The 12616-nt window shown below is 46.8% G+C and overlaps 1 protein-coding gene across 9 annotated transcripts in view; it reads left to right on the top strand.

Moving 5' to 3' along the window:
• The first annotated feature begins 110 nt into the window (after nucleotides 1-110).
• Nucleotides 111-12616, top strand: part of F11R (F11 receptor) — a 22224-nt gene continuing 9718 nt past the window's right edge. For 8 of the 9 annotated variants that reach the window (XM_077996815.1, XM_077996856.1, XM_077996806.1 and 5 more), the window contains exon 1: nucleotides 175-318. In XM_077996815.1, the coding sequence (XP_077852941.1) occupies nucleotides 255-318 (64 nt within the window). In that variant the 5' untranslated portion in view covers nucleotides 175-254. 9 annotated transcript variants of the gene reach the window in all.

Here is a 12616-nt window from a genome sequence, read left to right on the forward strand (position 1 = left end):
GGAAAGGCGCAGTGCGCCGAGGCGGGGAGTGGCGGCAGGGTAACACCTGGCGGAGGTGACTCGCTCTGAAGAGCGGCGGTTCCTTACTCCAATCGGAACGCGCCGGGGTGGGGAGCTGGCCAATAAGCCGCGGAGGGCGGGGCCAGGCGGGGCTCCACCTGGCGGCTGGCTCTCAGTCCCAGCGCTGAAGTCTGCGGAGCTGTGTCTGTTCCCAGGAGCCCGTCGGCGGCTGTTGTACCGGAAGCCTGATCGCGATGGGGACAAAGGCGCAAGCCGACAGGAAACTGTTGCACCTCTTCATATTGGCGATCCTGTTGTGTAAGTTCCCGGAGTTTCGGGAGGAATCGGCCGGTCGGGTCGGAGGTTGGAGGAAGCCTCTCCCCACGCCCTTAGCCCGCGGGAGGGGAGGAGCTCAGAAACCTTCCTACCTCGCTCTCCTAATTCTCTTTTCCACCCCTGGCTGGTCCCTCTTTCACCACTCTCACAGCTGGGTGAGTGGCTGGCTCCCCTCCCCCACACTGGTGAGCTGTGACCGTACCCCTCACGCTGCACACACCAGAGGTACACTCCTCGTCCTCACTGCAGAGGGCCGTCAGGCCAAAGACCCTTCCACACTCATCTACCCAGCGCGCGCTCCACACGCCCCTGGGAAGGGCTAGCCTGCCCCTCCAACGCGCACCCACGAACCCCGCTGCGCAACCGGGAGCCTTGGCTCCTTAAGGGTCCTCGGAGAAAATCGAATGGCAGTGGTCTAGGGTGGAAGTCTCTTTCCCTAGCTTTTGCTGAAGGAGTCTCTGGCTCTTCTGAATCTTTGGATTGCGGCCATTGCTCTGGGAAAATGTCTGGGTGCACAGTCTAAAGAGGAAATGCAATAGAAACCTGAAATTTCTCTAAGCGCAGCAGAGGTTCCAGCGAAGTTCCTTTCTGGAATAACTACCTCAGGAGTCCTTAATACGTGTTGTTGACTCTTCCCAGGGGGAGAGTGTATCTGTTGGTTGCCTTGATTCTCATCAGAGCCAGAGCTCTGCCCTCCCACTGGCTGTGTATGAGAGTTTTTGTTTCCTTTGTAAACTCCCTTTCCTGAGGAACAATGAGGCTCACTTGCTAGGGCATGCCTCTGTCTCTAGATGTGTTTGTGTGGGTCTGAGCGTGTCGTCGGTTGGTTTGTGCGTTAGTCAACCTGTGGCATCACCTGTGTGTTTATCTGTCTGATTCTTGAGTGTGCGTGTCCTTGTGTGGGTAGTTGTGCCAGTATGTGTTCTACATGAGTCTCCCCTCACCCCCAAGGTTCTTTTTTTAGAAAGTGTTAAATAAATGAATGATTACAATCAGTACTGGTGTCTGTAGATTCCCTGCCCTTAGATGAATTGACTGCTCATTTGTACCTTATCACAACATAAACCCTTGGGGGAGATTGGACCCGAGGCATATCTCGTCCTCTTTGTATTTTACTGATAAGGAAACAGGTCCAAGAGGGGAAATGACTTCCAGGTTGACAATAGAGTTAGGGGTGGAACCTGGGAATGGAACCAAACCCTCTCGACTTGCTTTTCCTTTTTCCATTTTTGGATCCAGCATCTCAGGCACCCTGTAGCACAAGATCTGTTTGGGATACTGCTTCAGAATCTACTCTCTGTCTTACCTTTAAACTTACTTGCCTACTAGCTTCTTCATTCATGTCTCCCCCGCCTCCTTTTTTTTTTTTGCCCAGGCTGGAGTGCGATGGCGCCATCTTGGCTCACCGGCAACCTCCGCCTTCCAGGTTTAAGCAATTCTCCTGCCTCAGCCTCCGGAGTAGCTGGGATTACAGGCATGCACCATCACGCCCGGCTAATTTTTTTGTGTTTACTAGAGACGGGGTTTCACCATGTTGGTCGGGATGGTCTTGAACTCCTGGTCTCAGGTGATCCACCAGCCTCGGCCTCCCAAAGTGTTGGGATTACAGGTGTGAGCCACCGCACCTGGCCATGTCTCCCTTTTATTCTACTCTTTGATTTCCCTTTTCTTTATTTTCCCTTTTTTCCCTACCCCTTGCCTATTTTACTTCGGCTTGTATTTTAGAACTGCTAGTGACAACCATAGTTAATTTTTGGTTATGTGGTTCTGGCACTAAAGGTTTTTCCAACCTTTGTACTGTGCCAGTATTTTTCCCCTAAGCCCAGAAGTTTCTTCTGGGTGAGTGACTGTATTTGTAACAGTTTTTGTCTATGACAGTATTTGTCAGGCTTAAAAGTTTCCTGGAGCTGCTTCCTCCCTATCCTTTGCCACTGCTTCCTTTCTTTTTTCTTCTTCTAATTTCCTATATTATTTATGATAATCCTAAAATAATCATATACTGGCACTGGAAGGGTTGTGATAGCACCATTTTGAGCTTGGAGGTGTCTTCAGGGAACCAAGCCACAGTAGTGCAGAGGGAACCTGAGATGATGTCGCATTAGCCTGTTAGGACAGTGGGTCCTGGGAAGTGACATGTCCAGGGAATGGAGGAACTGACCTTGTAACTTTTAAATCAGGCTAGATCTGGGGTGGGGTTGGGGGAGGGGAGTCATTTGGTTAGTGCAAATGAGGATGGAAATGGGAGCCGGGCCGCCACACCTGCGTTCTAGCTTGGCTTTCTCTCTGCCCTGTTTGTGATCTTAGGCAGTAGCTCAGTCTTTTCATCTGTAAAATAGGAGTAATACTTGTCCCACCCTTGTCATGAGTGTGGTATCACCACTGAGGAGTTCCGGGTGGGCAGGGCAGAATTGCCCTGCATCTGGGTCATTCTCTGAGTCCCGGTGTTTCCTACTGATGTTTCTGACTCAAGCCCTTCTAGCTTTGCCCTTTCAGGGGCAGGCATACCTCAAAACTGTAGACTGGTGAGTTACTCCTCCTTTCCTCTACTTCTACTCCCAGGAGTGAATTGTTCCCTCCAAACTAGAAAATGGTGACTGGCACTTCCTAGTTCTACCTGAAATTAGGAAAAGAGTGGCAGTGGAATTCCAGTGCCCTTTAGTCTTTGCCTTCTGGCTCTCGACCACTTTTTTTTTTTTTTTTTTGAGACAGAGGCTCATTCTGTTACCCAGGCTGGAGTGCAGTAGCATGATCTTGGCTCACTGCAACCTCCACCTCCCGGATTCAATTGGTTCTCCTGCCTTAGCCTCCCCAGCAGCTGGGACTACAGGCAGGCACCACCATGCCTGGCGAATTTTTTGTATTTTTAGTAGAGATGGGGTTTCACCATGTTGGCCAGGCTGATCTTGAACTCCTGACTTCAAGTGATCCTCTTGCGTAGGCCTTCCAAAGTGCTGGGATTACAGGCGTGAACCCCTGCACCCGGCCACTCCAAACCACTTTTACCTCACGATGTTGCTCTTCAGTTCCTTTGTGATCATGGCTTGTGGAGTCTCCAGCCCAGTTCTGATTCAAGATAGAGCTACTGTGATTTTTTAAAAAAATATTTATTTAGAAGAGGTTAATTGACACGGTGTTATAATTAAAATGATATCAAAGCGGTGGGGTATCTCATTCCCACATTGCTGCTGTTCACCCCAAACCCCAATAGTTTCTTTTTTTTGAGCCGGAGTCTAGCTCTGTCACCCAGGCTGGAGAGCAGTGGTGCATCTCAGCTCACTGCAAGCTCCGCCTCCCGAGTTCATGCCATTCTCCTGCCTCAGCCTACCAAGAAGCTGGGACTACAGGTGCCCGCCACCATGCCTGGCTAATTTTTTGTATTTTTAGTAGAGATGGGGTTTCACCGTGTTAGCCAGGGTGGTCTCGATCTCCCAGCCTCGTGATCCGCCCACCTCGGCCTCCCAAAGTGCTGGGATTACAGGCATGAGCCACCGCACCCGGCCCCTGAACCCCAATAGTTTCTTATGTTTCTTTTCAGTGTTCCATTTTACAGATACAAGTATATATAAATAAAACTTGTTTTTTCTCCCCTTTCTGACACAAAAAGAGGCATACTACATATATTCTACATCTTGCTTATATGTATATATATCATGGGGTTTCGTTTTGTTGTTGTTGTTTTTTGAAACAGGGTCTCACTCTGTTGCCCAGGCTGGAGTACAGTGGCATGATTATAGCTCACTGCAGCCTTTTTTTTTTTTGAGACAAAGTCTTGCTGTGTTGCCCAGGGAGGAGTGCAGTGGCGCGATCTTGTCTCACTGCAAGCTCTGCCTCCCAGGTTCAAGTGATTGTCCTGCCTCAGCCTCCCGAGTAGCTGGGACTACAAGCGTGCACCACCAGGCCTGGCTAATTTTTGTATTTTTAGTACAGATGGGGTTTCACCATTTGGCCAAGCTGGTCTTGAATTCCTGACTTCAAGTGATCCACCTTCCTTGGCCTCCCACAAGTGCTGGGATTACAGTCATGAGCCACCGTGCCTGGCCTCATTGCAGCCTTGACCTCCTGGGTTCAAGCAATCCTCCAGTCTTAGCCTCCTGAATAGTTGAGGCTATAGGCAAGCGTGAGTGGTAAGCCATACCTGGCTAATTTTTAATTTTTTTTTTTTTTTTTTTTTTGAGACGGAGTCTCGCTCTGTAGCCCAGGCTGGAGTGCAGTGGCCGGATCTCAGCTCACTGCAAGCTCCGCCTCCCGGGTTCACGCCATTCTCCGGCCTCAGCCTCCCGAGTAGCTGGGACTACAGGCGCCCGCCACCTCGCCCGGCTATTTTTTTGTATTTCTTAGTAGAGACGGGGTTTCACCGTGTTAGCCAGGATGGTCTCGATCTCCTGACCTCGTGATCCGCCCATCTCGGCCTCCCAAAGTGCTGGGATTACAGGCTTGAGCCACCGCGCCCGGCCAATTTTTAATTTTTTTAGTATAGACAGGGTCTCACTATGTTGTACAGGCTGGTCTTGAATTCTTGGCTTCAAGGGATCCTTTTGCCTCAGCCTTTCAAAATGCTGAATGACAGGTATGAGTCACCACACCTGGCCCATATTGGTTTCTAGGGATTGTGGCCTTGGCTGTTAGGATACATCCCACCCCCTCCAAGTCAGCTGAGTTCAATGTGCACTTGTTCTATGGACACATAAATGGGCAACACACATTTCCACCACACCCAAAAATAGATTTAAATGCTATGCACATTTTATGTGATAGGAATAATGAGACTTGTTTATCACATCTGTTAGGTTTGACTAGAGACCCTGGGGATCTCTAAACTCAAACCAATTTCTGTTTCAGAGATTCAGGAAAGACCTGGATGACCTTGCGTCCAACGTAATTGAGGATGAGGTTTCACTATTGTGTGAGGGTTGTGGAAAGCAGTATGAGTGAACACATACTGTGAGAGTAGACGCACGCTGGGGTTTTCCTGGCATTGAAAACCCAGAGTTCATCTGCCTGGACTCCCTGATAAGCAGGGTTTCTGTCTAAAGTCCAGCTGCGTCATTTGTTTCACAATGTAGGGGTGGAACAGGAGGAAGCAGCTGGCTGGCAGGAAGTGGATGCCGGGCCCCTGAAGTAAGTCCTGGGTAGGCAGGCTCAACCTTCCTTTGCACTGGGAAGATGGGGTGGCTGGGGAGCTGAACAGGTAGAACCGGAAATTCTGCAGAGCGAGCAGGAGGGAGCCAGGGAGTGAAAGCGCTCCTGTCTTACCCTGCCATTACCACTTTCTGCTATCCTCAGAGGGCCCGAGCCAGCTGATTGACATCACTGAAAGTGCAGCCAAGGATGGCTGTTTAGACATAGCCCACCTGTTGTTGGCCTCACAGAGCCTTCCTCTTGCCCACGCATTCCTTAACCGTTCTACCGCAACCCCTGGAAAGGCCCTGTCAGCTGTGAAACTTCCCTGGCGCAGTGGAGCTTCTTGATCTTTACGGGGAGGCCAACTCTTATGAGAGTTACTTCAGACTCTACAGGCTGAGTGGTGGGGAGGAAGGGGAAAACCAGGGTGGAGGTCCAGGTTCTAATTATATTGCAATGTGAAATTCACTTGTTAATCCAGCAAACATTGGTGTTTACTATATTCTGAGCACTGTGCTAGAGATTAGGGGGAAAACATGAAGTTAAACTGGGTATGCTATAGCTAGTGGGGTGAGGAAGCCCTGACTCATCCTTCATATTGCAGGGCTCTGGCTCCCTGGCAACTGGAGGGTCTTGTGAGTCTCATATGTCCAGAGGGAAGATTGGATGAATTATTAGAGAAAACCAGAGAGACTGGCTGTTTTCCCTCTTTTCCCCCCTCCTCTTCTTTTTTCTTCTTCTTTTTTAAATGAACAACAAACACCAGGGCCTACTTGAGTTGTAGAGGATGGGAGGAGGGTAAGGATAGAAAAACTACCTTTTGGGTACTATGCTTATTAGCAGGGTAATGAAATAATCTTTACACCAAACCTCCATGACATGTAGTTCATCTGTATAACACACCTGCACATGTACCCCTGAGCATAAAATTAAAGTTCAAAATAAATAAATTGGCTGGGCGCGGTGGCTCACGCCTGTAATCCCAGAACTTTGGGAGGCTGAGGCGGGTGGATCACCTGAGGTCAGGAGTTCCAGACCAGCCTGGCCAACATGGTGAAACCCCATTTCTACCAAAAATACAAAAATTAGCTGGGTGTGGTGGTAGGTGCCTATAATTCTAGTTACTCAGGAGGCTGAGGCAGGAGAATTGCTTGAACCCAGGAGGTGGAGGTTCCAGTGAGCCAAGATCACGCCATTGCACTCCACCCTGAGCGACAAGAGCAAAAACTCTGTCTCTAAATAAATAAATAAATAAATAGATAAATAAATAAATTCAAACTCAACACTCAAGCAACTCAAAGAAAATTCTTTTTTTCTTTTATTTTTATAGAGATCAGAGCCTCTCTCTTTTTAAAATTTCTTTTATTCTTTTTTATGTTGTATTTCTTCTTTTATTTTTTGTTATTGATATCCCTGAGACATAGAGATTGGATCTTTCTATGTTGCTCAGGCTGGTCTTGAACTCCTGGGCTCAAGTGATTCTCCCACCTTGGCCTTCCAAAGTGCTGGGATTGTAAGCATAAGCTGCTGCACTGCACCTGGCCAGAAAATTCTAATAATTAACAGGATATCTAGAAAAAAACTAAAGGTTTCTTAGTAAAGTAGTGGAAGGAAGTAGGTCCTTTTCTGTTATGGGACTGACCTGACCCTTCATGTACAAGAGATGGTTGTTGGTGGGTTCTGTTAAGAGTCTGGACGCCTCTGCCTTCTGTGACCATTTTCTCACCTCAGCAGTGCTTTGGTGCAGTTCATGGAGCACCTCCTCTGTGCAAAGTGTAGTGCTGGGAGCTGGGGAAGGATACAAGCAGAACTCAAGAAACTGCAGACACATATTGACTAGGTAGAGTACAGAGCAGCGTGTGCCACGGGCTGTCAACAAAGTACAGAATGTTTTGGGAGCATAGAGGAGAAGAGAGTAACTTTTAAAAAAGATAAGTTTTTTCTTTTTGTTAAAAAAAGTGATACATGCTCAATGTAGAAAAATAGGAAAATGCAAAGGACTATGGAGAAAATAAAATCACATGTAATTCTATTATCTAGAGATAAACACTTATTACTGGTGTTTCATGCTAGTCTTTTTGAATTAATGTGTGATATATGTCTATATTTCCTACAAAATATACTTTTTTTTTTTTTGAGATGGAATCTCGCTCTGTTACTCAGGTTGGAGTGCAGTGAGTGGCACAATCTTGGCTCACTGCAACCTCCACCTCCTGGGCTCCAGCAATTCTCTGCCTCAGCCTCCTAAGTAGCTGGGATTATAGGCGCCCGCCACCACACCTGGCTAATTTTTTTGTATTTTTAGTAGAGATGGGGTTTCACCATCTTGGCCAGGCTGTTCCTGAACTCCTGACCACCTGCCTTGGCCTCCCAAAGTGTTAGGATTACAGGTGTGAGCCACCACACCTGACCCAAAATATACTTTAAATAAGGTCCTTTCTATAATATTCCTAAAGTATGGCTATATCATAATTTACTTATTCGTCTTTTGTTGGGCATTTAGATTTCTCTTTTTTCTTTGCTATACTAAATAACATTAAATTGGCTGGGCATGGTGGTTCATGCCTGTAATCCTAGCACCTTGGGAGGCTGAGGCAGACGGATTACTTGAAGCCGATCACTTGAGGATCACTGGCCAATGTGATAAAACCCCGTGTCTATCAAAAGTATAAAAATTAGCTGGGCATACCATGCCCAGTGTGTGCCTGTAATCTTGGCTACTTGGGAGGCTGAGGCAGGAGAATCTCTTGAACCTGGGAGACGGAGGTTGCCGTGAGCCATGATCGCACCACTGCACTCCAGCCTGGGCAACAGAGCAAGACTCTGTTTCCAAAAAAACAAACAATAAAACTTAAATAACGTTAAATTATTCTTGTACATGGATCCTTTTTTTTTTTTTTTTAAGACGGAGTCCCACTCTGTCGCCCAGGCTGGAGTGCAGTGGCATAATCTCAACTCACTGCAACCTCCACCTCCAGGTTCAAGTGATTCTCCTGCCTCAGCCTACCAAGTAGCTGGGATTCAGGTGCCTGCCACCATGCCCAGCTAATTTTTGTATTTTTGGTACAGACGGGGTTTCACCATGTTGGTCAGGTTGGTCTCAAAGTCCTGACCTCAAGTGATCCGTCCGCCTCAGCCTCCCAGAGTGCTGGGATTATAGGCATGAGCTACTGTGCCTACCTTTGATTGTTTTCTTAGGTTATATGCCTAGAAATTGGGGTGAGATTAATTTTGATTGAGGAAAGGTATAACAGATCAATGGACATTTGAACAGGATCTTGAAAGATACATGGGATTTCCTTGCTTGTCCAATAAAGTTACATATAGCATAATAGTTTTAGAGCCTCAAAATCAGGCAGAGTTGGGTTAAGATTCCTACCTTGCTATTTGTAGCCATATGGTTTGGATTTTTTTTTTTTTTTTTTTTTTGAGACGGAGTCTCACTCTGTCACCTAGGCTGGAGTGCAGCGGCTTAATCTTGGCTCACTGCAACCTCCACCTCTCGGCTTCAAGTGATTCTCCTGCCTTAGCCTTTCGAGTAACTGGGATTACAGGCGCCTGCCATCATGCCCAGCTAATTTTTGTATTTTTAGTAGAGATGGGGTTTCACCACGTTGGCCAGGCTGGTCTCAAACTCCTGACCTCGTGATCTTCCCGCCTTGGACTCTCAAAGTTCTGGGATTACACGCGTGAGCCACTGTGCCTGGCCTGGGTCAACTGTTCTAAGCCTCAGTTTATTCATCTGTAAAATGAAATGGTAATGATAGTACTTCAATAGTACTTGTCTCATAGGGTTATTTATTTATTTATTTATTTATTTTAGAATTAGTGAGAAAATGCACGTAAGGCCCAACCTTAATAATTTGCCACTTCTACTATTATGCCATTGGTGGTCATAAGACCCTGCCAGATTCATGGGGAGGAAACATTTTTTTTGAGACAGAGTCTTGCTCTTTCATCCAGACTAGAGTACAGTGGCACGATCTCCGCTCACTGCAACCTCCCCCTCCTGGGCTCAAGTGGTACTCCAGCCTCCCAAGTAGCTGGGACTACAGGTATGCGCCATGCCTGGCTAATTTTTGTAATTTTTATCATGTTGGCCTGGCTGGTTTTAAACTCCTGACCTCAAGCAATCCACCCACATCAGCCTCCCAAAGTGCTGGGATTATAGGCGTGAGCCACCGCGCTGGGCCCATGGGGAGGAAACTTAACTTAGATTCCACCTCAGTCACAATGTAAGTAGAGCATGGGGGAGGAGATAAATATACAGATACATGTGGCTGTTTTGGAAAATACTATTTGCCACGGTTGTTTCATTATTATTATTCAGGTACATAGTAGTTTCCAGGAATTACATCCTACAGTGTCCTCAGTATTCGTGGGCATGCGTGACTGCAGCTGGTTAATTTTTTTTTTTTTTTGGTAGAGATGGGGGTCTCACTGTGTTGCCCAGGCTGAGAAAACATTTACTAAACGTCAACTGGTACCAGTTTTATTATGCTAAGTGTGGGATACTCAGAATATTAACACATGGTCCCGTTCCGCTTGGGGTTTACCATGGGAGACATACTTGTACACAGATGATGTCATTATAATGTAGGAATTGCTTTGACAGTGTTTTGCATGGGATAATTAAAGCCTAGGAAAGAGGCTTAGGTGAGGCTATGGTGAGGACTGGGCATGTGGGAGGTCGTTTTCCAGAAAATAATGTGGATGAATACTGCTGCCCAGATAAAGAGGGGAAAAGGGTGTTCCACATAGCAGAAATAGCATGAGCAAAGGCAGAGATTGTGAAACAGCCCAGTCTTTGCTAGGAATTTTAAGTAGTTTTGTATTGCTAGAGGGTAAATTGCAACAGTAGAGTGGGTGATGAAGATGATAACCTTATCAAAAGGTCAGATAGTGCTGGAACTTTCTTCCAGCACTTCCAGTAGGGAGAGAGGGAGGTGGGTGTTTGGCAGAATATAGGGATTATTGGAACTTTCTTAGCTTGCAGAAAAATTTGGATTTTATCATATAAGCAATGTAGAATCATCAAAAGCTTAAAGGACATGTCAGATTTGCATTTTTAGGAAGGCTGTATAGTGTAGTGTAGCATTGTATAGCCTCTGCAGTTGGACCGCATTGGTGTGAATCTGCACTACCACTTACTGTGTGGCCTTGGCCAAGCTACTTAACTACTCTGGGCCTCAGTTTCCCCATGTAAATATGGGTGATAACAATAGAATCACCTAACTCTAAAGGCTGTTGCAGGGATTAAATGATATCACATATAATATGCTTACAACAGTGCCTCAAATACAGTATGTGCTCAATAAATGCTAGCACTTCATCCAGTAGTGGGATGGAGAATGGACTTTCTTTTTTTCTTTCCTTTTCTTTTTTTTTTTTTTGAGAAGGGTGTCGCTCTGTTGCACAGACTGAAGTACAGTGGTGCCATCTTGGCTCACGGCAAGCTCCACCTCCCAGGTTCACGACATTCTCCTGCCTCAGCCTCCCGAGTAGCTGGGGCTACAGGCGCCTGCCACCACGCCTGGCTAATTTTTTGTATTTTTAGTAGAGATGGGGTTTTACTGTGTTAGCCAGGATGGTTTCAATCTCCTGACCTTGTGATCTGCCTGCCTCGGCCCCCCAAAGTGCTGGGATTATAGGCGTGAGCCACCGCGCCTGGCCGGAGAATGGACTTTCTATACATGCGCCCAAAACCTGAGCAGGCCAAAAATCTACTGATGCCTTTAACTTTGTGGCTTTTCTTGTTGTGAACTTAGAGAAAATTAAACTTGACAATGGAAAGGATGGAATTTCCTTCTATTTTGGTTTACCATGTACATCAGTAGGACATTTGTATGTGTGTGTACAGTATGGTATGTATGGGCCCAAGGTTAAGTGCAAAAGGGGGGCTGTGAGAAGGCAAGGGAAAATATAAAATAGATGAGGAGGATGGGCAGGGAAACTGTGAGTGTCCTGATACAGATTGGATTCAGTGAGAGCAAACTCCTAGCTCTGCTGGTCCATCTGTGAAGGTTCTAGAGAAGGGGCCGCCTTTCCAAGGCAGCTGCAATGACGGGGGAGATGTGGTTTGGTGGGCTGGAGTAGGTACTTTTCAGGCTTTATTTATATGTCTTGTTGAAGAAAACATTGAAGTCAGAAAGAAGTATGTGTACAGAAGGGCCTATGAGCAGATGATAATCATAAAATATACTTATTTGGGGTTTCCTGTTCAGACACTGCTCTAAGCACTTTATTTGTACAGTATTAGCTTGGTTAGTCCTCAAAACAGCCCTTTGATGTAGAAACTGTTATTATCCCCATTTTACAGATGGGTAAACTGAGATTTGAAGAGGCCAAGTGGCTTGTTCAGGTCACATAACCTAGTAAGTAACAGAGCTGGGATTTTTTTTTTTTTTTTTTTTTTTTTCTGAGACAGAGTTTCTCTGTTGTTGCCCAGGCTGGAGTGCAATGGCGCGATCTTGGCTCACTGCAACCTCTGTCTCCTGGGTTCAAGCAATTCTCCTGCCCCAGCCTCCTGAGTAGCTGGGATTACAGGCATGTGCCACCACGTGTGGCTAATTTTGTATTTTTAGTAGAGGCGAGGTTTCTCCATGTTGGTCAAGCTGGTCTCGAACTCCCCACCTCAGGTGATCCACCCGCCTTGGCCTCCCAAAGTGCTGGGATTACAAGCATGAGCCACTGCGCCTGGCCTTTAGACAGAGTTTCTTCTTGTTCAGGCTGGAATGCAATGGCACGATCTCAGCTTAATGCAACCTCTGCTTCCCAGGTTCAAGCGATTCTCCTGCCTCAGCCTCCCAAGTAGCTGGGATTACAGGCATGTGCCACCACATCCGGCTAATTTATATATATATATTTTTTTAGTAGAGATGGATTTTTGCCATATTGGCCAGATTGGTCTGGAACTCCTGACCTCAGGTGATCCACCTGCTTCGCCTCCCAAAGTGCTGGGATTACAGGCGTGAGCCACTGCGCCCAGCCCAGAGCTGGGATTTGAACGCAGGCAGTCTGGTTCTAGGGGCCTGTTCAAGAATGAGAAGGGGAATGTGGACCAGAATGGCTGAGGTGTCCTCTGGTGAATGGGAAAGGCATGGTGGTAAGGCCGGCCTTGACTCATGATGTGATAGGCCATCACAGTAGACCTTGGGAG

The sequence above is a fragment of the Macaca mulatta genome, chromosome 1 (assembly GCF_049350105.2).
Source record: "Macaca mulatta isolate MMU2019108-1 chromosome 1, T2T-MMU8v2.0, whole genome shotgun sequence".
Classification (NCBI taxonomy): domain Eukaryota; kingdom Metazoa; phylum Chordata; class Mammalia; order Primates; family Cercopithecidae; genus Macaca; species Macaca mulatta.